General features: G+C 40.6%; 1 protein-coding gene across 3 annotated transcripts in view; it reads left to right on the top strand.

Moving 5' to 3' along the window:
* The window catches only part of Hmg20a (high mobility group 20A), an 82,119-nt gene that overhangs the window by 53,054 nt on the left and 4,556 nt on the right, over positions 1–24,509 (top strand). For all 3 annotated transcript variants that reach the window (XR_009380247.1, XM_059267933.1, XM_059267932.1), the window contains exons 3-9: positions 4,118–4,265; positions 6,696–6,908; positions 11,139–11,271; positions 12,195–12,226; positions 17,878–17,953; positions 19,136–19,351; positions 21,051–21,193. Coding sequence is in view for 2 of the 3 variants with exons in the window: in XM_059267933.1 (XP_059123916.1) it covers positions 4,118–4,265; positions 6,696–6,908; positions 11,139–11,271; positions 12,195–12,226; positions 17,878–17,953; positions 19,136–19,351; positions 21,051–21,187 (955 nt within the window). In the remaining variant the exon portion in view is untranslated. The remainder of the gene's footprint in view (positions 1–4,117; positions 4,266–6,695; positions 6,909–11,138; positions 11,272–12,194; positions 12,227–17,877; positions 17,954–19,135; positions 19,352–21,050; positions 21,194–24,509) is intronic.

The following is a 24,509-nucleotide window of genomic DNA, read 5'->3' on the forward strand; positions in this document are numbered from 1 at the left end:
TTTCTGAGAAACCGCCATACTGATTTCCACAGTGGTTATACAAGTTTGCATTCCCACCAACAGTGAAGGAGTGTTCCCTTTGCTCCGCATCCTCTCCAACATTGACTGTTATTAGTATTTTTGATCATAGCCATTCTGACAGGTATAAGGTGGTATCTCAGAGTCATTTGGATTTGCATTTCTCTGATGACTAAGGATGTTGAGCATTTCTTTAAATGTCTTTCAGCCATTTGAGATTCTTCTTTTGAGAATTCTCTGTTTAGCTCTTTAGCCCATTTTTTAATTGGATTTTCAGTATTTTGATGTCTAGTTTCTTGAGTTCTTTATATACTTTGGAGATCAGTCCTCTGTCAGATGTGGGGTTGGTGAAGGTCTTTTCCCATTCTGTAGGCTGTCTTTTTGTCTTATTGACCATGTCTTTTGCCCTACAAAAGCTTCTCTGTTTCAAGAGGTCCCATTTATTAATTGTTGTTCTCAGTGAAACAGTGTCTTTCTTTTGTTTTCTTTTGATTTAAGAATTATACAAGTACACTTTAAACAGAGTATACCAATCCCGTAGAAAGACCTGGTGATGCCAGACAGGGCAGAATTGCTGAAAATCTGTCCTTCAGTAGCCAGGGGAGTGAGATCATGGGCAGGAATGGAAGGGTTGTTGGCTTTAGCTAGGAGCATGCACAGTGGACACCTGTGACTACTCCCTCAATGCCTGCCCATGGCTGTCAGGAATGTGTGGGATTGCTGTTCTTTCCCCACCTGATGTGTGTATTTTGCTGGAAGACAAATATTTGAAACTTAGGAAGTTTTAAACGGATGACAGTTGGAGTGAGTGATGGGGAAAGCAGGAGTAGCCTCAGACAGCCAGATTAATTGAAACATTTGCAGAATAATGCCTGCTAAGACCAAATTAGATCTCAGCAGCATTTCTTTTTCTTACGTATTGACTTTATGTGTATGAGTGTTTTGAGTGCATGGATGTCAGTACACCCATGCATCCTTGGTGCCTGGGGAGATAAGAAGAGGGTATTGAATACCCTGGAATTAATTGGAGTTAAGCATGGTTGTGAGCCACCATGTTAGTGCTGGTAAGGAACTTGAGTCCTCTGTAGAAGCACAAGTGTTCTAAACCACTGGGCCATCTCTCCAGCCCTAGGGGCACTGCATTTTAAAGAACATGGTTAATGTTGACTTCATAGCTGCTTTTTTAATATATACTTGTTAAAGGACCTCAACAATCTAGAAACCTCCTGTATAAATCATTGGTATGTCTCCTAGAAAAAGTCAAAAAAGTATCATTTCTTTCATCTACAGTTTAGTCTGCATCTGCTTTTGTTCATGGTTCCACCCCCTATAATCTGATATTTGTTCCCATAATTCCACTGAAACTGTATTCTCCCCTAAAGCTGCCTAACCTTCAGGGATCCAAATTTAACAGAATGTTTTTAGCATGTCTATTTGTTTAACAGTGTCTTACTTGGTAGCCTGGCTGCCTTGAAACTGTCTATATGGACCAGGTTGGCCTTGAACTCAGAGATCCACTTGCCTTGCCTCCCAAGTGCTGGAATTAAAGGCGTGCCCCACCTCACCCAACTAGCCTGTCTTATTTGACCTTAACACCTTTTTTCTTGGTTGCTGCCCTATCTTCCTTAAAGTCTCCCTGTCCTTTCTCTTGTAGTGTTCTCCTAATTCTTGAGTCGCCTTTCCTAATATTTCTAACATTTGCTTTTAAAAAGCTATCGTCTTGACCGTGTTCTGTGGGACCTTCCTTCCAGTGCCTTTCTTGAGAATACTTAGCAATCGTTCCCCTGGACTGCTGCCTTGCAGCTCTAGTATCGTGTGTGTGTGTGTGTGTGTGTGTGTGTGTGTGTGTGTGTGTATGTTTATTATTCTTTCATACATTACACCTCAACCGCAGTTTCCCCTACCTCTACTCCTTCCAGTCTACCCCTTCCCCTCTCCTCCAGATCCACTCCTCCTCCATTTCCCTTCAGAAAAGAACAGGCCTCCCAGGGGTATCAACTGAACACGGCATAACAAGTTACAATAAGACTAGGCATAAACCCTCATGTCAAGGCTGGGCAAGGCAAACCCAGTAGGAGAAAAAAAGGTCCCAAGAGCAGGCAAAAGATTCAGAGATACCCCACTCCCACTGTTAGGAGTCTCACAAGAACACCAAGCTACACAACCGTAACATATATGCAGGAGAACTAGCTCAGACCCATACAGGCTTCATGATTGTCCCTTCAGTCTCTATAGGCCCCTATGCTTCATCGATTTAGAGGGCCATGTTCTCCTGGTATCCTCCATGCTCTCTGACTCCTACAATCCTTCCTTCCCCTCTTCTGCAGGGTTCCTCAAGCTCCATCTAATGTTTGGCTGTGGATCTCTGCATCTGCTCCCATCAGTTGCTGGATGGAGCCTCTCTGATGATGATTGGGCTAGGCTCCAATCTTTGAGTATAGCAGAATATCATTAGGAATCATTTCATTGACTTTTTTTTTTCTTGCCAGTTATGTTTGATTCTATCCTAGGTCTCTGGGCCATCCAGGCAGGGTCAGGCGCGGGCTCCCTGTCGTGGTGTGGACCTCAAGTTGGACAAATCATTGCCTGGCCACTTCCACAAGTTCTATGCAACCATTACCCCATCACATCTTGCAAGCAGGACAAACTCTAGGTCAAAGGAAAGTTTCGTGGCTTAGTTGATATCCCAGTCCCTCCTCTGGAAGCCTTGCCTGGTTACAGAAGATGGCCGATTCAGGCTCTGTATCCCTCCTTCTGTATCTCAGGACATGTTTTCCAGTTGTCCATAGGATATCTCCACTTAATTATGCTATAAGAATTTCAAGCTCATCATCTCATCTGTGTGTCTTCTCATCCATATACTCTATTCTGTCCATGATAGTACTCAGTTCTTAATCACCTGCTAGAAACCTCGCAATTACCTCAGACTCTTGCTGTTTATGCTCATTCATTCATTAAGTTCTCTCCAGTCTCCACCTTTTGTGTCTCTCAGCTTTTGCTCCTCTGTTCTTTGTTCTGCTGTGTTTAATCTCCTTGTGTTGCATAGCTCTTAATTGGACTCTTTCCTCTCTTAGACCTTGTTCTTTCTGCATAGGATGATGATGTTTACCTGATCAGTGCCTATTCGTCTTCCAAGACCTCCTTTGTAAAATCTTTCTTAGCAGCCTGACCACATATAGAAATTCTGACCCTTTCCAGTGCCTCTTAGGACATTTTCTATAAACATCTATTGCAGTACTTACATTGCATTGTGATTGTTGCTGATTATCTTATGGAGTGTATATTATTTCAGAGTAATAACCAAATATTACTCTATTATCCATTTTCTTGTCTCTCTTACCTTTCCAGTACCCCCCCTTAAATAAATAAATAAATAAATAAATAAATAAATAAATAAATAAATAACTTACTATCATATGCAAGTCTAAGACTCAACCATCCATTGTCTGTACTCTCCTTGTCCACTTCTTAGAAGAACTCACCAGGAATGGATTATTGGAAGGAGACTAGTATACCTGCCTAACATTTATACTTGGGCTATGGTCGTAGCTCAGAACACTTGTCTAGCATATGTGAGGATCTGTGCTTGATCTCTAATACTTCACAAAGAAATTATGTTTAAACTTACTGTACTAGATAGTCAAATGATCTGATTGTTACTCAATCTATAATCTAAGAAATTATAGCCTATATTATATTCCATAAGAGTTATTCCTATGCTCTTTAAGAAATGGCTCTTTTATGATAAGGACCAAAGTGCCTGGACAACCTCTATTCCTATTCATCTGGTCCATTACTAGTGTTTCCTCCATCACATGGGAAACACATGAAAGGTAACATAAAAGCTAGGCTCTGTTGCATGCTCAGAGTTAAAACATGAAGCCTATTCGAGAGGAGAGGTCATTGTTTTGGACTGAGATTAGAGTTAGTTTTGCTAGGAAATGTCTACAGGAACAACATATTTGATACAGATTGTGGTATTGGAAGTAATTCAAGTACTGACATGTGCTTTTGCTGGTAGGAAAGTTTGTCTTCATCTGATAAGAGGAGTTTTTGCTGCTGTCCATACTAAACTTACATACTTCTGCCTGTTGCTCAGGTTAACACACCCCGAGGGTCCATACGGCAGCACAGCCACATCTTCCACCAACAACCCAGAATTTGTGGAGGATCTCTCCCAGGGCCAGCTGCTTCAGAGTGAGTCTTCCAATGCTGCAGAAGGCAATGAGCAGAGGCATGAAGATGAGGTAAGCTAAAATCTCCTGTCACTGTCCTCTGGAGCTTCCAAAGCAACAGCATACAGGGGGCTGTTGAGTGAAGTGATTGCCACCTCACGTCTTAGTTTCCTGGGCTGACACTTGCCCAGTTTTCTCATACCTAGCTCTAGTTATACCTAGAGTATATCAATGGTTTCAATAACATAGAGACAAATAGAGTCTCTTTATCCTCACTCTAACTAAATGTAGCTACCTCTTAAGAAATGTCCCACTGTGCTCAGGAATTGTTTTGTTGTATTATTTTTGCTTTTATTTATTGTTGTTATTGCTATTTTGATATAGGGTCTCAAGTCACCCAAGCTGCATTCGAGTAATGCAGATGTGCCCACCGTGCTCAGCCTTGACAAATATTTGTTTTGTGAATGAATGATTTAATTAAGTAACTACTGAGAGGTCTTCATGCCGTTGTTCTTGCCCTGCAGCACAAAGTCACATGTATCAAAGGATTCAGACCACTTAATGATTCCTTCTCCCTCCCATAGGGTCCATCTTTCTCTGAATCACACAAAGATTCAGTATGGGCATGAGGAGTCATGTCCTTATTGGACCTCCAAACTTCCTTATAGGTGACTGATCACGTTGCACTCTTTTTATTTTAAGACAAAAAAGAATAGCATCATTGATTTTTGTCTTTTATGTGAAAAGACTAGTTTTTTCATTTACCCCTTTAGTATTTTTAAAGATAATAATGAATGCTAGCAGCTTTTCATTAACTATGTAACTATGTGTTTGTTGGGGGAGTGTTGGGGGGATTTGTGTGGGTGTTTGATGCTGGGGATTCGTGCTAAGCACATTTCCACTGAGCTATGTCTCTAGGCTCCTTAGTAGCTTCATGTTCCTAGGTTTCCAAAAAATAAAACAAGAGGACTATCATCATTCACCTACATTTGAAGGAGTGCAGTACTGCAATTAATACATAGATGTTTTTATCTCTTTTTTAACCTTGTTTACCTTCCTCTTCTCTGAAATAAGAATTCCTGTAACCATGATATATTAACTGATAGACTATGTATTTGTTAAATTATGGAGCAAAACTATGATGTGCTTAGGTCTCATTCAGAAGGCAAGAAGAAAAGCTGTGGTAAAATATCAGTGGTCCTGCAGAATTGTTTTTGTTTAAGCATTTTAAAAGTTGGTTTGATCTGATTTATCTAAACTCAGTATATAAAGACTTATTTCTCAAAAAACAACAGCAAAAAGAAGCCTTATGACTTTATAAAACATATATCTTAAGGAACAAATCATCAGGCCAAAGAACTTGTCTTCATTTTAGATATGTTACTGATATTCTCCTGAGACCTAAATATTAATTTAAATATCTGTATGCTATTTGCTGTGGGAAATTAGCTGGTCTTTAGTATCAGTAAGGAACACTTTCATGAATTATTTTTAATCCCCATGCTGCAGCTCGTCTTTCACTTGATGCTTGTGACATCTTATTCTCGTCTCCTGTGACAGCGTCTGCTTCTCTGGCACAGTGCTGAGTGTGCTGCTGAGTTTCTCATGTAGAAATTCCTGTCAGGAAGTGTAGAGGAAGGCCAAAGCTTGCATGATCTGCATGATCGTGGTACCCCATTCTCATCTTCTGGGATTAGCACCAAAATCGCCCTTTATACACCAAGGGTGGTGATGCATGCCTGAAATCCCAGCACTCAAGAGACTGAGGCAGTAGGATCACCATGAATTTGAGGGTACCCTGACATACATAGTGAGTTTGAGGCCACTTGTGCTACCTAGAGAGACCCTGTTTCCAAAAATAAAATTTTTCTTTTTTCTTTTTGGTTTTTTCAAGACAGGGTTTCTCTGTTTAGTCCTTGCTGTCCTGGAACTCACTTTGTAGACCAGGCGGCCTAGAACTCAGAGATTCTCCTGCCTCTGCCTCCCAAGTGCTGGGATTAAAGGTGAGCACCACCACCATCTGGCTCCAAAAATAAAATTTTAATAGCACTTAATTTCCCTAGTTTGTAGTATGATGCCTTAAAGCAGTGGTTTTCAACCTTCCTAATCCTGCGACCCTTTAACACAACTCCTCATGTCATGGTGACCCCCAACTATAAGTTTATTTTCGTTGTTATTTCATAACTGTAGTTTTGCTACTGTTATGAATTGTAATACAAATATCTGCTATGCAACCCCTGTGAAAGTGTACTTTGACCTCCAGAGGGGTCTCGACCCACAGATTTAGAACTGCTGCCTTAAAGGGTCTATAGTTGAAACATCTGAAACTCTTAGCATTGCAGTCTTTTGTACCTGACTGATCTGGGGAGCTCTGAACATCCAGGGCCTTACAGGAAAATGCAGCTTGGATCCTCTTTGGTGTTGGTGTTTGTTATTATTATTGATGGGTTACTTGAGTGATAATTGTTTGGTTTTTGTTTTTCGTTTTGCTTTGTCTTATAGCAAAGAAGTAAACGAGGAGGTTGGTCCAAAGGGAGAAAAAGGAAGAAACCTCTCCGAGACAGCAATGCACCCAAGTCCCCCCTTACAGGATATGTTCGATTCATGAATGAGCGTAGGGAACAGCTTCGAGCAAAGAGACCAGAGGTCCCATTTCCAGAAATCACAAGGATGTTGGGCAATGAGTGGAGTAAACTGCCTCCTGAGGAAAAACAGGTGATGGTTCTTGCTTCTGGTCCTTTGCTTGTTTTATTATATCTCAAAAATGATTTGGAGGCTGGGAAGATGGCTCAGTGGTTAAACTCACTCTCTGTTCCTACAAACAATTGGAGTTCGTTTCCCAGATCCCATGTCAGATGGCTGACAACTGCCAGTAACTGCAGCTTCAACTGATCTGACACCCTCTTTTGGCCTCTACAGGCACCTACATAGATGTGACATGCCTCGTGTGTGTGTGTGTGTGTGTGTGTGTGTGTGTGTGTGTGTGTGTGTAAAATATAACATAATATGATATAAATATTTCTAAAAGATTTCTATCAGAAAAGCAAAGAAGATGGACAGTTAATTCTTCAGTTGTGTTGCAGTACTCAGGGGGCTGAGGCAGAAAGAGCACAAGTTCAAGGCCATCAGGGCTACAGAATGAATTTAAGGCTAACCCAAGCATCTTAGCTAGAGACCATCTTAAAGAAAAATACAGAAAGGGTTTGAGTGGTAACTTAGAGCAGAGCACTTGTTCCCTTACATGGGTTCTGAGTTCAATCTCCAAGACTGCAAGAGGAAAGTGAGAAAAGATCCTGTTATAAGAAGATGTGGAGACCTGGAGTAGTAAAGCAGGTTAACCAGTGCCATGCACTTAGCTAGTACCGTATCGTAAGAAGAATTCAGACTGCTGGCCTTGTGTACTGGGGTTGAGAGCATGTACCCTAAAATCGATGTCGTAGTTTCAGACATTTGCAAATGCAGTTAACTAAGAAGAGGTCAAACTGGTTCAGATTGGCCCTGCTCCAATGATATGTTCATAGAAGGAGAGAAAGAAGACAGGTACCCATGGAGAGGGGCATATAAAGAAGGAGGCAGAAACAGGAACAGCAAAACCACCAGAAACTCAATGGGGAAGGAAAAGAAGACCAGAATAGCAGGATCCTTGCAGCTCTTCTCTCTAGCACAGTGAATAGAAGCTGTCCCAAGATTTGTTGGAAGGTTGGGAATGGAAAGGACTCTAGAATCCACCCCCAACCAAAGCAGCTACATTTTATTTGATGTGTATACTGAGTTCACAGAAGAATGTTTTGAAAAGTGGTTCAATATTAAGAAATTAAGAAATCTATCAAAGTAATGCATTCCATTGAGCTAAATGAAAGTCATGAATAAAAATGAGGGGAAAAAATCATTTGCCAAAATTCTTCAATTCACGTAAGAATTTTATTTAAGAAAAAGATCTTATTGCTTTACCAATTGTTTAACTAGAGTTCTAGCAAATTTAACCACTGCAGAAAATAAAGCGGAACTACTTGATCTCTCTCCTCTAAGACAGAAACTAACCGTGTTGCCAAGCTGAAAGGAGAGTTCCTTTGTTAGAATGATTGGAGGGGAATTACGCACAAGATAGCCATGCACTGGGTGAAAGGCCCCTGCAGCAAAGGGATAATGGTGACTGGGGCTGATGGGCTTTGCCTTAAAAGCCCCCCACTTCCCGGCATCTGAAAGATCTATATTTCCTTTATGTCTTAAACTCTTTTATGGCTTGCACTCTTGAAAATGGATTCCAGAAAGACTAAAACCAAATTGAAAAATACTGTCTTGGGAATTAATTGAATTCAAAATTTTTCAAAGAGATAAGATTAAATTTCAATTTGAAGCTTTGTGTTTGTGGTAAGCAAGCTAATAGAAAGCAGTTTATAACAAGGGGTCATCAGCTGGACATGCCAGGTCATTATTCTCTTTATTTATTTCAAAGTGAATGCATGCTTGAGGTTTATTTTTTCTGCTGTTAGCAAGTGTGCAGACAAAAAGCTGAAGTAACAGTAGTTGTCTAATGATAACATTGTCTGCTGATTAGGATGGGGTTTTGTATGTGTTTGATCAACTTTTAACTTTGAAATCATTTTAAATGCACAAAAAGTTACAAGCATAAAAATAGTACAAAGAACATCCAGAAATCCTAAACCAGCTTCTCCTGTTGCTGACACATTGTGTCCCTTTCTCCATTCACATGTTCGGTCTTTAATACACACACACACACACAAAAACTTTTCCCCCAAATTATTTAAAGGTAAGTTACATATATCCTGCCCCTTTATCCCCAGAATACTTTCATATTTCCTAACAGAGATCCTCTGTTACATAACTGATAAAGTCGTCAAGTTCATAATTTCATGCTAATATAATGCTGTACTCTGCACCTAGACATTGAAGTCAATAGCATCCCTTCATACAGGTTTTACACTAATACCAAGCTGTGTTTTAGTCACGTATTTGTAATTCTCTTCAGGCTGTTTTCCACAGCATTGCTTTGTCTTTGTAAGTTATTCCTTGATGTTATTCGAGAATATGAACCCTCTGTCTCCCCAAACCTGACCCCTCCTTCCCACCTACCCCCAATGTGCCTTTTTGTTTGTTTTTACTTTTGAGGAAACATTCTTCATTTTCTGTTGGTCTGGTATTTCCTGATGATTAGATTGATGTTCTGAATTCTTGTTCAGAATAGATGATAAGATGTTCAGAGCATCACATACGCAGGCATACCATGTCCTTTATTATTTATTTGTAACTCTAATTTTTTTGGCTTGGTAATTTTTTCCTTATAATTCACTAGCAATCTATGGAGAGATATTTTAAAGATATGTGTAATTTGTTTCATAAAAAAAAAATTCCATAATGCTGATATCACTTGCCTTTAACCTCAGCACTCTGACAGGTAGATCTCTTAAAAGTTCAAGATCGTCTATGTAGTGAGTTCCAGGCCAGCCAGGGATATACAGTGAGACCTTGTCTCAAGAAAAAAAAAGAAAAGGAGAAAGATCTATATGATCTGAAGAGAAACCAGAGCCAGGCATGGTAGCACATGCCTTTAATTCCAGCACTTGGAAGGCAGAGGCAGGAGGATCTCTGTGTGTTCAAGACCAGTTTGGATTACATAATGAGTTCCAGAACACTCAGGTCTATGTAAAAAGACCCTGTCTTAAGAAAAAAATAGAAAAGAAAAAAAAAATTTCCCCTAGACTTAATATCTATAGATAAGTTTCACCTTATTTAATCTTTATCATTATGTTTACAAAGTGATAATTTTTCCTACCCCGATACCGCACACAGTTACCAGTTGGCCCTAAGCTTTCTGGTCTATGAGGGACCTTACCCTTTTCTCCTCTTGAACACTTGCTTATATTCTGTTTGTTACTGGTATGATCATAAATAATTCATATCATAAAGTTTATTTATAGTATAAATGTCTTTTTCCAGCAGTTTATAATTTATTGCCATACTTAATTATTTGTTCCTTAAATTGTCCCAGATTTGGCCAATCCCTTATATCTGCTGTGGGGGGCAAGATTTTTAACATAACCTTTAACTCTGGTTTGTTCACTTATAGGCAGCACCTTTTGTACTTTCTTATACCTAATTTGATGAATGAAATGGACAAGGCATTAAGCAAAACAATTCTGGAGATCAATGGACTTGTTTAAATAATTAATAGCACAAAATGATCAAAGAATAGTGCTAAAGCTCTCTTAGAGTAGTCTCTTTTAGGCCCATGGGATGAGATCATTCTTTTCATGTTCTCCAGCTTTAGTGTTCCACTCATCTGGCTTTTAAGAAGGCCAATGGATGTATGAGATCATTCCCTCAAAATGAGTGGAGAGTAGAGAAACACACTAATATTCCTTCCCTTCCCCTGGGAACATGTGCCTATATGGGGTTCAAACCTCTGAAGAACTCTAGTGGCCCTGTGAAATTCTATCTATAAGGCTAGGGAGATGGTTGACTGTAATCTTCATTAATGTTTTATGATGGTACTCTGAATAAAACTTACCTTCATTAAACTAGGAAAGGCAATACACAGTCTAGAAAGTCAGTCACTCATTTACTTATTCTCTAAATGATGTGTTTGTTTGTTTGTTTGTTTGTTTGTTTGTTCAGTGTGTGTATGTACATGTGCAGAGGTCAGGACAACTTTCAAACACCAGTTCTCTCCATCAACCAGGGATCCAACTGAAGCTGTCAGGGATGGTGGCAAGCACCTTTACCTACTGAGCCACCTCACTAGCCCTTGTTTATTTTATGACTGAAAGATTTTATTCTATACCTATGTCTGCTTTCAGATTCTCCTACAGCATACTTACTGTATACTTTTTTCGTGTTTTAATTGTACTCTTTTCTTTTAAAAGCTAGTTGATATTTCACCTAACATCTCAGTTTCTTGAAAACAATCTCACACTTCTTTCCTAGCGCTACCTTGATGAAGCAGACAGAGATAAGGAGCGTTACATGAAGGAACTGGAGCAGTATCAGAAGACCGAGGCCTACAAGGTCTTCAGTAGGAAAACCCAGGACCGTCAGAAAGGCAAATCTCATAGGCAAGGTATCAGAACCAAGTGCAGTTTGTCATACATGGTGGAATGTTATGAATCCAACTGTTAAGGTGCCAAATATGAAAGATGTGTTTCTGTCATTTCTTTATTGTCCTATATTCACTTACAGATGTCACCCTAGAATTGTACCAAAATCACATCATTCTCCTTTTGACATTTAGATTGGTTTTCTGTATCTAAGATCAACAATCTGGCTCATGCACCTAAACTATTATTACCTACCTGCCTTTCTTTGTCTGGTTTCCACGTTAGGCATTTCTCTACCTTTAAACAGGTCTACTAAGCCATGTAACTAACTTACCCTAACATTTCTAAGCCTTTTCTGTGCTATTCCTATTGGCCTCCATGGTCCTCTTCATTCAATAGTTTACTCATGCATAAATTCAAAATGAGATCTATTGAGCTGCTTCTGTTAAAGTACCAGACTCTCTTCTAGGCATTGAGGGGTGATAGTGAATGAGATGGCATCTCTTTCTTCCCGGCATCTTTTTTCTCTGTTGAAATGGTACATCACATTCTCACAAGTCTTGCTCCAGTTCCCCTCTCCAGGAAACACTGCCAAAGGCACACCACCCACACTGGTCTGCCATCCCTTAGCCATAGCAGCTTCTCCCCACTTGCACATCTAGGCTCTAAAACCTTTGGCATGTGTTTCCTACCTCCTCTCACACCCTGTTCTCTCAAAGGTAAGAACTGTCTGCTCTTCCTTTGTGCCTAGTTGTGTAATCTGTAGGTGTGGGGTTCCATTTAACTGTGCTTGACTGACAGTTAATAACGTCGTGAATGAAAACATCAGACGTTGTGAAAGTCCACAGATACCAGCAAGGTTTGTGGTTGCCAAAGTCATATACTTGGGTTTTGCTATTGTTTTCTTTTTCAGTTTAATGTTTTCTTTATTCTTTCATATTTTTAGATGCAGCCCGACAGACCACTCATGATCACGAGGTAATTAGCCTTCTTTTTGTATTCATATATATATTTAAAATCATGTTGCTGTTCAAAATGCTGTTACTTCTTTTTTTTTTTTTCATGAATGGTACAGAGTTTTTTTTTTAATCTCATAATTCAGACTGAGTTGCTTTGGCTCAGGGGTTTTTAACATATGGTAGACACTTATGTCATGAATCTGCCTTTGAACTACAGTCCCTAACCCCAATCTGTTCCTGTAGTCTGAGAATTTTATTAGTTTTAAATGCCAAGAAATGGTTGGAATTCAGAGTAAGACAGAAATGGAAGCCAGCTAGAGACTGCAACTTGGCCGTAGTTTATCATCAACAAATGCTGTCGTCCCACTTTAGAAAGGTGTTATTTGGGAACTCCAGCATTTGGTTAAAACGATCCTCAGCTCATCAGTAGCAGCACACAGTGTGACTGAAGCTCAGTCCCTGAACCTTCTTTCCCGTCCTCATCTCACTGGCCTGTGCTTATTGTTGGCCTCCTCCCTCAGGGTTGCTGCAGCCCCAACAGTAGGACTTAAGCCTGTATGTGTGTGTATGTGTCTAACACATAGGCTTATATGTTTGCCAGTGCTGCTTTACATGCTTCCGATATAGATGTTAAGTATATGGTTATAAAAAAATAAAATCTGTGGTCATTCCATGCTTTAAAATGTCAGGGACTCATCTTTACTCACCAAATCATAAGCAAACGCAGCAATCAGGGTCTTCTGATTAGTCCCAACTTCTCATTTCCAACACCTTAAATTTATTGGCTGCCACCATCTTCCAAGTGCTGCTCTCCCTGCCTTGTGTCTGTGTTCCTATTGTTCTTTTCACAGGGTAACCTCATACATTCTTCTCTCCATCTTCCTGTTTCTGCTTCTCAAAGCTGAAATCATCCTTCAACCCTATTAAGTTTCGTTTCCTTCTCAGCTCCTTTTATTTCTTCTAGCTGGCTTTAACCTTCAAAGTTGCTGTACCTCTCCCATATGGTTAGCTGAGCTGGCCTGGTCTAGACTCTTGAAAGCACTTTGGTTGTTCACATTATGGATTATGTATGATCTCCCTGAGAGGGCATACCTGATCTGTTTTCTACCTTTCTCTCCAATGCCTTGCCACCTAGCATGATGCTCTTGCATGGAGAAGGTATTCTATAAAAACTTATTTTCCTATAAGAATCCAAAGGTGACTGAAAAGCAGTGAGAATTTAAACAAAATGGTCTTCAAGCTAGGAGGTGGCTCAGTCTGTAAGCATGACTTACTGTACAAGCATGAGGGCCTGGGCAGATCCCCAGCACCTGTATGTATCAAAAACTATGTACAGTGGTACATGCTTGTAATGCTAACTCTGGGGAGGTAGAGGTGGGTAGATCTCTGGGTAATGGTAGCCACCCAGCCTAACCTAATTGGCAAGTTCCAAGCCAGAGAGACTCCATCTCAAAAAACTATAGTGACTGGCTTGCTCTTAAGGATGGCACCCAAAGTTGGCCTCTGATGTTCACATGTGCTATGGTATTTGGAATATTTCAGCAGATGTATGAGTGAGTTAATAAAAAAAAAAAAATGTGTCTTATAAAATACCCAAAACATCATGAATTCTAAAAACATACTTAGTTCTCTTACAAGGAGTGTAATAGGCTTCTAATAGAACAGACTTCCAGTTCGTCTTCGGATACTAAGACCTCATACATATTCTCAGCTGCCTACCCCATTTTGCCAGTGTGGGGGGTGACTTGCCTAGGATAAGAGAGTTTATTCAACTTAAGTTAGAGGGGGCTGGAGAGATGGCTTAGCAGTAAGCAGCACCGGCTGCTTTTGCAGAGGAACTGGCTTCAATTCCCAGCACCCACATGGCAGCTCACAACTGTCTGTAACTCCAGTCCCAGGAAAGCTCTCTTCTGGCCTCTGTAGGACCCAGGCATACACATGATACATGGCCATACATACAAGTGAAACACCCATACACATAAAAATAAACCAAACTTAAAAGAATGAAAAGTTAAGTTAGAGGCAATAGAGTAGCTTCCTGCATCTCAGTTAGCCACTATTGGCAACACAGTGCCATGCCACATGGAAAAACTGGGCACTGTTGAAAGTAAGCCTGAGATGTCAGTCGGAAGCTAGTGAAGACAGATTTACCAGTTTCCATATAATAAAGAAACTAATTTTATTTCTAAATTGACTGAGATTCCCTAAGTCATTGTTGCCTGGACAGAAGCAGCAGAGTGCATCTGAGAGCTTACAAATGCTCTCCTGGAAACAGTTCTGCATAGCAGAAGGCACTGCATCCTGGCTCATGATAATAAGAATGGTCCTCAAGTAAAAAGACACTTGAGAGATGCATGGCATACTCTCTGTAGTTCTGGCCCTGAGCCTTACCCTAAATCACAGGCTGAAATAGATTACATTCAGAGAGTCCTCTGTTCTTTTTCCTTCCAGTCAGTGAGTGTACAGAATGGAAATCCAAAGTGAAGAATATTCTTGTCTTCTCAGATCAAAAACGAGCCCACTGCTGGGTGGTGGTGGCACATGCCTTTAATCCCAGCACTCGGGAGGCAAAGGCAGGCGGATCTGAGTTCGTAGCCAGCCTGGTCTACAGAGCAAGTTCTAGCAAAGAAACCCTGTCTTGACAAACTGAAGAGGAAAAAAAAGCCCACTAGGTGCAAGAGTCAGTGAGCTGTACTCTCTAGAAAGTGTCTTCCTCTCACATGAAGACTAAGCTAGAAACAATAATTTTGTTTAATTTGTGAAAAATGACAAAATGACACTCAGCCTGAACAAATTAGACCCTTTCAATGAGGAGGTAATCAAATCCTTATGATTTAATCCCTTGAGCAATCCTTAGAGCACTTAAGCATATCCAAGCCCCCAGGAGGAGCCTCTCTGTGCCGAGTAATGTACTCAGTAATGGAGGAGTGCTGGTGGTTTTTATTACCGCTCTTCCTTTAAGTAGAGTGTCTCTGTTGCATTCAGAGACTGAACAGTTTCTTTCAATTGCTTTAATGTTTCTTATTTTGTACTCTAAGAATCTGCACCAAGGGGCAGTGTATATTGTACCTGGCTGCTGCGAGCCTCTGCCCTTACATAATGGGTTGGGTTTGGGCTGTTCTGGCAAAGAATGGAATGGAATTACCATTCTGAGGAGAGTAAAGACCTTGAGAAAGGCCCTTTGTGCCATGTTCATGGTAGCCAAGCAACCCTTTATCATTCTGAATAGCAAATGCTGGGACTCATGGTCACTGTGCAACTGAGTAGGAAGTTGAACAAGGTAAGAGAACTGAAGTTACAAGGCTCTGTCCTAAGTCACTGGTAGATTTAGGATTGGACCTATGGTACTGTATGCATGTTGGGATTTTGTGTCATGAGTTTCCTGTCACAACTAGGTAATAAAGTTAAAGCATACAGTAATCCTGCAGTCTATAGACAGCTACTGGAAATGTGGCTAAGATCCCTTTCAGAACCAGTCTCTCTTGCCCATACATTAATTAGTTCTCAGCGAAATCCACTAGGTAGGAACTGTCTTGGGGGAGAGGTATGCATGTCAAAATGTGGTACTTTAGATGGTAATCCTGCTGTTTATTTTTTAATTGTTCTAGAAAAAGTTGCTTTGCTCCATTAGAAAAACAAAAGAATGTGGTAAAATTAAGCACTCTGAAATGAAATGTTCCTCAAGTAAACATAATACTTTTTCAGATTTCCATCCTTTTTTAGAGCGATCTCACAAGTGCTGTGATCATGCATATGAACCACTAGATTCCCATCTTAAATGCCTATCTTGATCTGTTCCGATCAGTAGGCAGTTCCTCCAGTCTGCCCCCTTCCTAAGTAAACACAGTGTGAGACAGGATCCCTGCTCTCAGGTTTCCTCACAGCTGAGCTGCTTAGCTTTTCTACTGGGCATCAGTCTTTTTTTTTTTTTTTTTTTTTTAATTCAAAGATTAAAAAGTAAGCCTTTTATCCCAGCACTCGGGAGGCAGAGCCAGGCGGATCTCTGTGAGTTCGAGGCCAGCCCGGGCTACCAAGTGAGTTCCAGGAAAGGCGCAAAGCTACACAGAGAAACCCTGTCTCAAAAAAACCAAAACCAAAACCAAAAAAAAAAAAAGATAAAAAAAAAAGATAAAAGATAGTGGTAAGAAGTAGAAACAGGGGCTGGAGAGATGGCTCAGAGGTTAAGAGCACTGACTGCTCTTCCAGAGGTCCTGAGTTCAATTCCCAGCAACCACATGGTGGCTCACAACCATCTGTAATGAGATCTGGCGCCCTCTTCTGGCCTGCAGACATATATGCAGGCAGAACATTGTATACATACTAAATAAATAAATCTTTAAAAAAAAAAAAAAAAAAAAAAAAGAAGTAGAAACAATTTTTTTTCCAGTGTTTTTTCAGACATGTTGTAAAGCCCCAGCTGGCCTGGAACTCATAGAAATCCACCAGAGCCACCATGCCTGGCAAAAGGATACATTTTATCCTTTATTTTATACGTTTTATATCTTACCGTAACATGTTTTTAAAGGAATGAATTCTGAGTTATTTTCTTTACTGCTTTCTTATTGAGAGGTTTTGGAATCTTCAGATTTCACAATACTTTCCTTACTTCTTACTCTCTTTTTATGTTGTACAAGATTTTGAATATAAAACACCTATAGCTTATATTTATTATACCTTCAACTTCAAATTCATTACAGAAATATCAGCCAAAGAAAGTTGAAATATTGGCTCTGTTCTTTTTGTTACTGTTATTTTTTAATTATTTATTTATTTTTATTTCATGGACATTGGTATTTTGCCTGCAGGTATGTATGTCTGTGTGAGGATGTGAGATCCCCTGAACAGGAGTTAACAGACAGTTCTTAGCTGCCATGTGGGTGCTGGGAATTGAACCTGGGCCCTCTGGAAGAGTAGCCAGTGCTCTTAACCACTGAGCTATCTCTCTAGCCCATTGGCTCTACTCCTAAAGCTCATGGTTGGAAATATTTTACAGTAGTTAGTGATACTTTTTATCTAATGGCTTATTAATTAGGGCTTTGTTATTCTTCTCTGTCTCACAGAATCCTTAGATTTCTTATTTGTAGAGCCTGGTTATTTCTGGCTTCTTGGGTTGGTTTGTTTTTCTTATGTCTGAAGAAAAGTCTACAAGAGCCCCAAAAAGTCTACTGCCCCTTCATAAATAGATAGAAGTACCAACAGAATGCCATTATTATTGTTCGTTGCTGGCAAATCTCTGCTTAGAATTCCTATTCTCCACTCTGCAAATTTTGATTGTATACTTCCTTCTCAGATAGTGCTTAAATGCGTAACCAACAGAAAACAACTAAAATACCTTTTTTCAATTCCTGACCCAACCACATTCACAACTCTCATCTGTAGACTGTTCAAAGTACAGTGCTAAGAAAGGGCTTCTGTGGTCTTCATTAGTGAAATGCATGTTGGTTTGTTTTAAAGTCTTTTACTACCTAGCAGTTGGATACTGAAGAGATCTGATACTAACTGCTGCAGCTCTGTGAAGTTCCATTCCAATGAGAGACTATATCCCCTCCCCGGCTCTCGTAGTCTGATTCCTGCTGACCAACTGTTTCTCTAAGGAAGACATGATCCTTGTGCCTTGGGCACTATTATTCATTTAACTTCTAAGGACTAACTTTTGTTCTTGATTCATAGAAAGAAACAGAGGTAAAGGAACGCTCTGTTTTTGACATCCCTATATTTACAGAAGAATTCCTGAATCACAGCAAAGGTGATTACTGCAGTGTTTTTTTGTGTTCCTTGGGTCTTTGACAGGGGATTTAGCTCTCAGGAGTTCATTGCTCAAAAGCACTGGCTCATAGCCCTCCTTAGGACTGGAGAGGACTCTACTGCAAAGAATGTCTGTTATTTCACCTTGTGACTGGTGAGGGAAAGCGAGGCCAGTACAGCCAAAGTTACTTGGTTTGGGGATCAAAAGAAATAAATACAAATCACTAATGCAGTGGCTTTAGTTAGGTCGCCTAGAACCCTCTATACAAATGAAAGTTTACATGGGAGTCCAGAATACACAGTAAGAAATTGCAAAATTGGGGGCTGGAGAGATGGCTTAGTGGTTAAAAACACTGGCTGTTCTTCCAGAGGATCCAGGTTCCATTCTCAGCACTCACATGGCAATTTGGTTTTTGTTTTTGTTAATTTGGTTTTTGTTTTTGTTTTCGTTTTTTGTTTGTTTTGTTTTTGTTTTTTAGTTTTTCAAGACACGGTTTTTCTGTATAGCCCTGGCTGTCCTGGAACTCACTCTGTAGACCAATCTGGCCTCAGATTCAGAGATCCACCTGCCTCTGCCTCCTAAGTGCTGAGATTAAAGGTGTGTGTCACCACCACCCAGCTTTTTTGTTTTGTTTTTTTGTTTTTGGCAATTTGTAATTCCAGTTCCAGGGGATCTAATGCATTTATCCTGGCCTCTGTGGGCACCAAACATTCATGATGCATAGATATACATACAGGCAAAATACTCATACACATAAAATAAAAATAAATAAATACTTTTTAAAAAGAAAGAAAAAGAAAAGAAATTACAAAGCTGATCCCATTGCAGGAAAGATGAATATCCATAGCTATGCTTAGCCAGTCTTCTTGGATACCTCTGTGAAGCCCTTCAGGCTTCTCACTGCACAATTTTAAAAAGCAAAATCTAACAAAATGCTGGGAATTGCCACTGTTTGTTGCAGTCTTGCGTATAGAATGTGTTGCTTTAAGAATTAAAATAGCTCGGGGGAGCCAGGCATTTCACTGCTGAAATTGCTATCTGGAGTGTCATAAAGAGAATTGGGAGATGGGGGTTGGGGGGAGCTAGTGAGAGACAGCTAAGCAGAACTTCCTTAAGAGGGATCCTGGGTCTCCTCAGGTGCCTTCTCTTACCACATGTGTTCTGGGGGGCATGTGTCCTTAGCTCGTGAAGCAGAGCTCCGCCAGCTTCGCAAATCCAACATGGAGTTTGAAGAAAGGAATGCAGCCCTACAGAAGCATGTGGAGAGCATGCGCACAGCAGTGGAGAAGCTGGAGGTGGATGTGATTCAGGAGCGGAGCCGTAACACTGTCCTTCAGCAGCACCTAGAGACCCTGCGACAGATGCTGACCAGCAGCTTTGCCAGCATGCCCCTGCCTGGTAACGGCATCCTCTCCATACACTGTCAGTGGGAGGGAGAGTGGGTCGGGTGGGGATGGGATGCTGTTCATGTAAGTAATGTGGAGAAGCTAAAATGTCTCCCAAGAGGAAAAGGGGAGGGGGAGGTGTCCCATCAAGACTTTCTCTCATCCCCAACCCCCAGACAGGATTTCTCAGTATAACAGCCCTGGCTGTTCTGGAACTGACTCTGTAGACCAGGCTGGCCTCAAACTCAGAAATCTGCCTGCCTCTGCCTCGCAAGCATCAGTGGGAGCTAGGCATGGTAGTCCACACCTTTAATCCTAATACTTGGGAGGCAGAAGCACGAGGATCTCTATGAGTTCGAAGCCAGCCTGGTCTACATAGTGAGACCCTGTCTTTAAAAAAAAAAAAAAAAAAAAAAAAAAAGATTTTCAATGAGACATGTTATAGAATGTCTATATTTATTAAAATCATCGAGACTTTTAGACTCTGATTTACGTTTTTGTCCACTTCTACTTTAATATAACATATTCTTTGCCATTAAACCTAATTTGATATTTCGAACCATTGGATGATCAAGTTTCAAATCCTAAGGAGTGCACTTTCTTCTATGTATGTTTGCCTTGTATTTATTTGTGTTCTAATGGGAAGGAAAACAACACTAGTATTTCTTGCCTACACTCTCATTTTAATTATAGTCATGGCAAAAATCTGGCAGTCTCAAACCTTTTGTTATACAACTCCTCATACACATTGTATTATATCGCCCATCTGTTTCAAGCAACAGTTCTCAACCTTCCTAATGCTGCTACCCTTTATAAAATTCTGTTCCTCATGTTGTGCTGACCCCCTACCATAAGATTATTTTTGTTGCTGCTTCATAACTGTAATTTTGCTACTGTTATGAATCGTAATGTAAATATCTGTGTTTTCCAATGGTCTTAGGTGACCCTTGTAAAAGGGTCATTCAACCCCCAAAGAAACCCACAAAACCACTGCTTTAGAGTATGTGTTAGTTATTTGTTGTTGCTGTGATAAAACATCATGGCCAAAAGGGACTTTCAGAAGAGTTTATTTTGGCTTATGGTTCCAGGGGGTCCATCGTGGTGGGGAAGTGTGGCAGCAGGTGGCAGGCAAAGTGGCTAGAGCAGGAAGATTAGAGATCACATCTTCAACCACAAACACCAGGCAGAGCGAGATAACCGAAGTGGGACACAGCTACAGACTCAGAAAGCCCTCTCCCTGTAACATACTTCCTCCAGCTATCCTCCACCTGGTCCATACCCTCCCGAAACAGTGCCATCAGCCAGGAACCAGGTGTTGAAATACATAAGCCTGCTGGGTAGTGGTGGCGCATGCCTTTAATCTGAGCCCTCAGGAGGCAGAGGCAGGCAGATCTCAGTGAGTTTGAGGCCAGCCGGATCTATAAATCAAGTTTCAGGACAGCCAGTACTGTTACACAGTGAAACTCTGTCTGGGGGGGTGGGGAGATGCATTAAGCCTGTGGGGAACATTTCTTATCCAACCCACCACAGAATAGGAAGATTAGCTCCCTATCTTTGAGGTCTAAAATTCTCTCCTATGCAATTAAAATCTTTCTGTTTAGCAAACCACATTAGTGTCATGATTTTTTTTTTTTAACATGGATTCATTAAATATCATGTAGCTGAACTGCATGGGGAAAGTTTTCTTACTGTATCTTCTTGTCTCACTTCAGGAAGTGGAGAAATGCCAACAGTGGACACCATTGACTCATATATGAACAGACTGCACAGTATAATTTTAGCTAATCCCCAAGACAATGAAAACTTTATAGCTACCGTCCGAGAAGTTGTGAACAGGCTTGATCGTTAAGCACTGGTGAGTGCACACTGATGGGGTACTTGTATGTCAGCCCATCTTCAAAAGTGGGGTGTCCTCAGACCATCAGGATTGCTGAAATCTGGAACTGCACTAAGTGACTAAGGTGGAGACTTGACTCAGATTCCTCTTGTGTAATTGCTGGACGTCTTTCTCAATAGTATAGAAACAGACTCAAGATGGGTTCCCATGCATGTGTCAGGATTGTTGAATGGAAGCAGCATGATTTTGTTGTTGGAACTCAGTTCTAGCTTTGCCCCTTACTGGTTTCCAAAAGGGTCTTGAAGACTCCAGGAAAATTTAATGGAAATCACCCAAAAAATAGTTCTCAGAACAAACTAAATAGCATCCACCTGTTAATCTGTCTTTTCTCTGATGAATATTAGTGCTAATTTATAAGTAGTTAATGGGTACTTGTATATTTAAACCTATATAAGTAAGAAATATTCTTATTCACCACTCAATAGCAGTGTGACTATTTTATGTTAAATGTTGATAGAACTAAACTTCATTGAAGCAATTCATGTCTTGATTTTAAAAGGTTAAAAAAAAAAAAAAGCCAGACATAGTGGCACACACCTGTAATCCCAGCCCTTGTGAGGCTAAGGCAAGAGGATTGTGGGTTCAAGACCAACGTGGGTTAGCACTAAGACTGTCTGGAAAAGCAAACAAAAGGTATAGAGAGGTATCTCAGTCGTTAAGTATTAATGCATAAGTATGAGGACCTGAGTTTTCATCCCAGAACCCACATAAAATAGCCAGGTGTGGTGATATACCTTTAATCCTCGAACTGTGGAGGAAGAGACAGTGGATCCCTATAGCTTGCTGGCCAGCCAGCTTAGCCTAATTGGTGAGCTCCAGGCCAATGAAAGACCTGTCTCAAAAAAGGAAGATGCCCGGGCGGTGGTGGCGCACGCCTTTAATCCCAGCACTCGGGAGGCAGAGGCAGGCGGATCTCTGTGAGTTCGAGGCCAGCCTGGGCTACCAAGTGAGTTCCAGGAGAGGCGCAAAGCTGCACAGAGAAACCCTGTCTTGAAAAACCAAAAAAAAAGATGGATGGTTCTAGAGAAATGACAGCCTTGGATGTCCTCTAGTCTGCAGGTACATCCCACCAACACCCACATACTCACTCACATGTACATACGTACACAATAAAACAAACAAACAAAAAGCTAGGAGATAAAGGCAGGAGAGTCACCAGGGGTTCGGTGAACCTAGTCTCCATAGTGAGCTCCAAGGCTAACATACCAAGACCCCATCTTTTTAAAAAAAATTTAAAGGTTGAGCATGGTGGTTCACAACTTTAATCCCTGCAGAGGCAGGAAGATCTTTTTGAGTTCAAGGCCAGCCTGGTCTACATAGTGAATTCCAGAACAGCCAGGACTACATAGAAACACCCTGTCTCAAAAAAAAAAAAAAAAAAAAAAAAAAAAAATTATATATATATATAAAGCACCCTACCGCAACACTAGGGAAATGACTTAGCAGTTAAGAGTACTTACTGTTCTTCCAGAGGACCCAAATTTAGTTCCCAACACCCACACGGTGTTGGGAAAATCCTCTTCCTACACTCACATGTACACACACACACACACACACACACACACACACACACACACACACGTATATGAATGAAAAGAAAAATATATGAATTTGTATATGAATGAAAGAAAAGAAAAAATGAGTAGCAGCAAGTGTTCCATCCTGTTGGAGGAAGGGGCAGAAAGTACATTTCCTAAAAAAAACTGCCCATGAAGACTTTTTGGTACTAATGACCAGTCATCAGATATCATTTCTTTCTAAAACAGGGTCTCAATGTTTAGCCCTTGCTGGTTTGGGACTTGCAATGTAAACCAGGCTGACCTCAAATTCGTAGAGCTCCCCCTGCCTCTACTTCACAAATGTTGAGATTAAAGGTATCTTGTACTGCCACATCTGGCCAGATAACATTTTCTTAAATGAAAGTGGGTTTTTTTTCTTCACTTTAATTCCTAGAGGTAGCATGCTCTTGTAACATGCCATCTCCAAAATAGGCATCCCCATAGTCTGTTGATTAAATTGTTTCTTACCTATTGACTATAATCTGGGTGGAAATTTTAGGGTTGGACCACATAGTGATACAACCACTTACTAAAACACAAGTAAGTAGCAGAGTGCTCCTTGGGAGAACATGGGTTTGCATCTCTGTCCTCCAGGTACAGGAGCACCCTCATCTGCATAACCTGGACTCAGGCTTGGCTTAGAGTTTGAGCAACACGTGTGAGAACACATAAGGCCCATATTTCTCTATCCAATAAGGCGGCATTTCCTAGCAGAAACAAAGACAGTAGTCTTTATCCATCTTGCTTGAGTCTTTGGATGGTGACTGTACAAGACAATTCATTATACTTTAGCTTTGGTCATGCTTAGATGAGAACAAGATTATCGTCCTTCTGTCGAGCAGCCAGATGGAATGGACTTACTTCTAAGAGATGTCTGGACTCCCTACAGGATAAAGAAGCTGCCACTTATGAAGGGAACAGCTTGTAAATCTAGGCCTGGGATTCTCAGGAGCTCATCGTCCTTCTCACACAGTGTTTTCAATTAGCACTCTTGTAGGCTTAAAAAGAGAGAGATGGGAGACTCAGCATGGAAGATTGTGAAAGAAATCAGTAATTGATAACATGGAGTCTCCTCACCTAAGGAGAGGGCAATGAATTCGGGTATGAAGCCAAAAGTGGCTTTTCACTTTGAGCATATGCCAGTAAGGCTCTCCTAAAACTATCTACCATAAGGCTATAAACTGTAGTGATTCCTCTCTGAAGAGTCTTTGAAAAACCTAGGCCATTACCAATCTCCTTGATTTTAACCAAAAGTGTTTTGTCCTTGAAAAAAAGCCTGAAAATGTGAACTGTTCTATTACTACAGATTCTTACAATTTCCCATGCAAACATAACCAAGCCCCAAGCCACCCCCCACAGCTGTCAAATGAAACAATTAGAAAGACTGTGATTAATACTAGCTTGGTCTCATTATACAAATATGTATAGACAGACATCTAGGCCTGATGTCCCCAGCACTCATGTGCAATTAATTACTCGGACGTGAGCTTGGCAAAGGCTTCATTCCACTGTCAGGAGCAAGCGAACAAAGTGAAACCAGTAGCCACAGTTTACAAGTTTTAGAAAACATATCAGAGCTGAAAAAGGCCTTTAGAAATCCAACATTGTGTGTGTGTGTGTGTGTGTGTGTGTGTGTGTGTGTGTGTTTGTGTTTTATGTATATGTGCAATCTTCCAAGCATGCACATGTGAAAGCCAGAGTTTAGGTCTGGAATT

The sequence above is a fragment of the Peromyscus eremicus genome, chromosome 7, assembly GCF_949786415.1.
Source record: "Peromyscus eremicus chromosome 7, PerEre_H2_v1, whole genome shotgun sequence".
Classification (NCBI taxonomy): Eukaryota; Metazoa; Chordata; class Mammalia; order Rodentia; family Cricetidae; genus Peromyscus; species Peromyscus eremicus.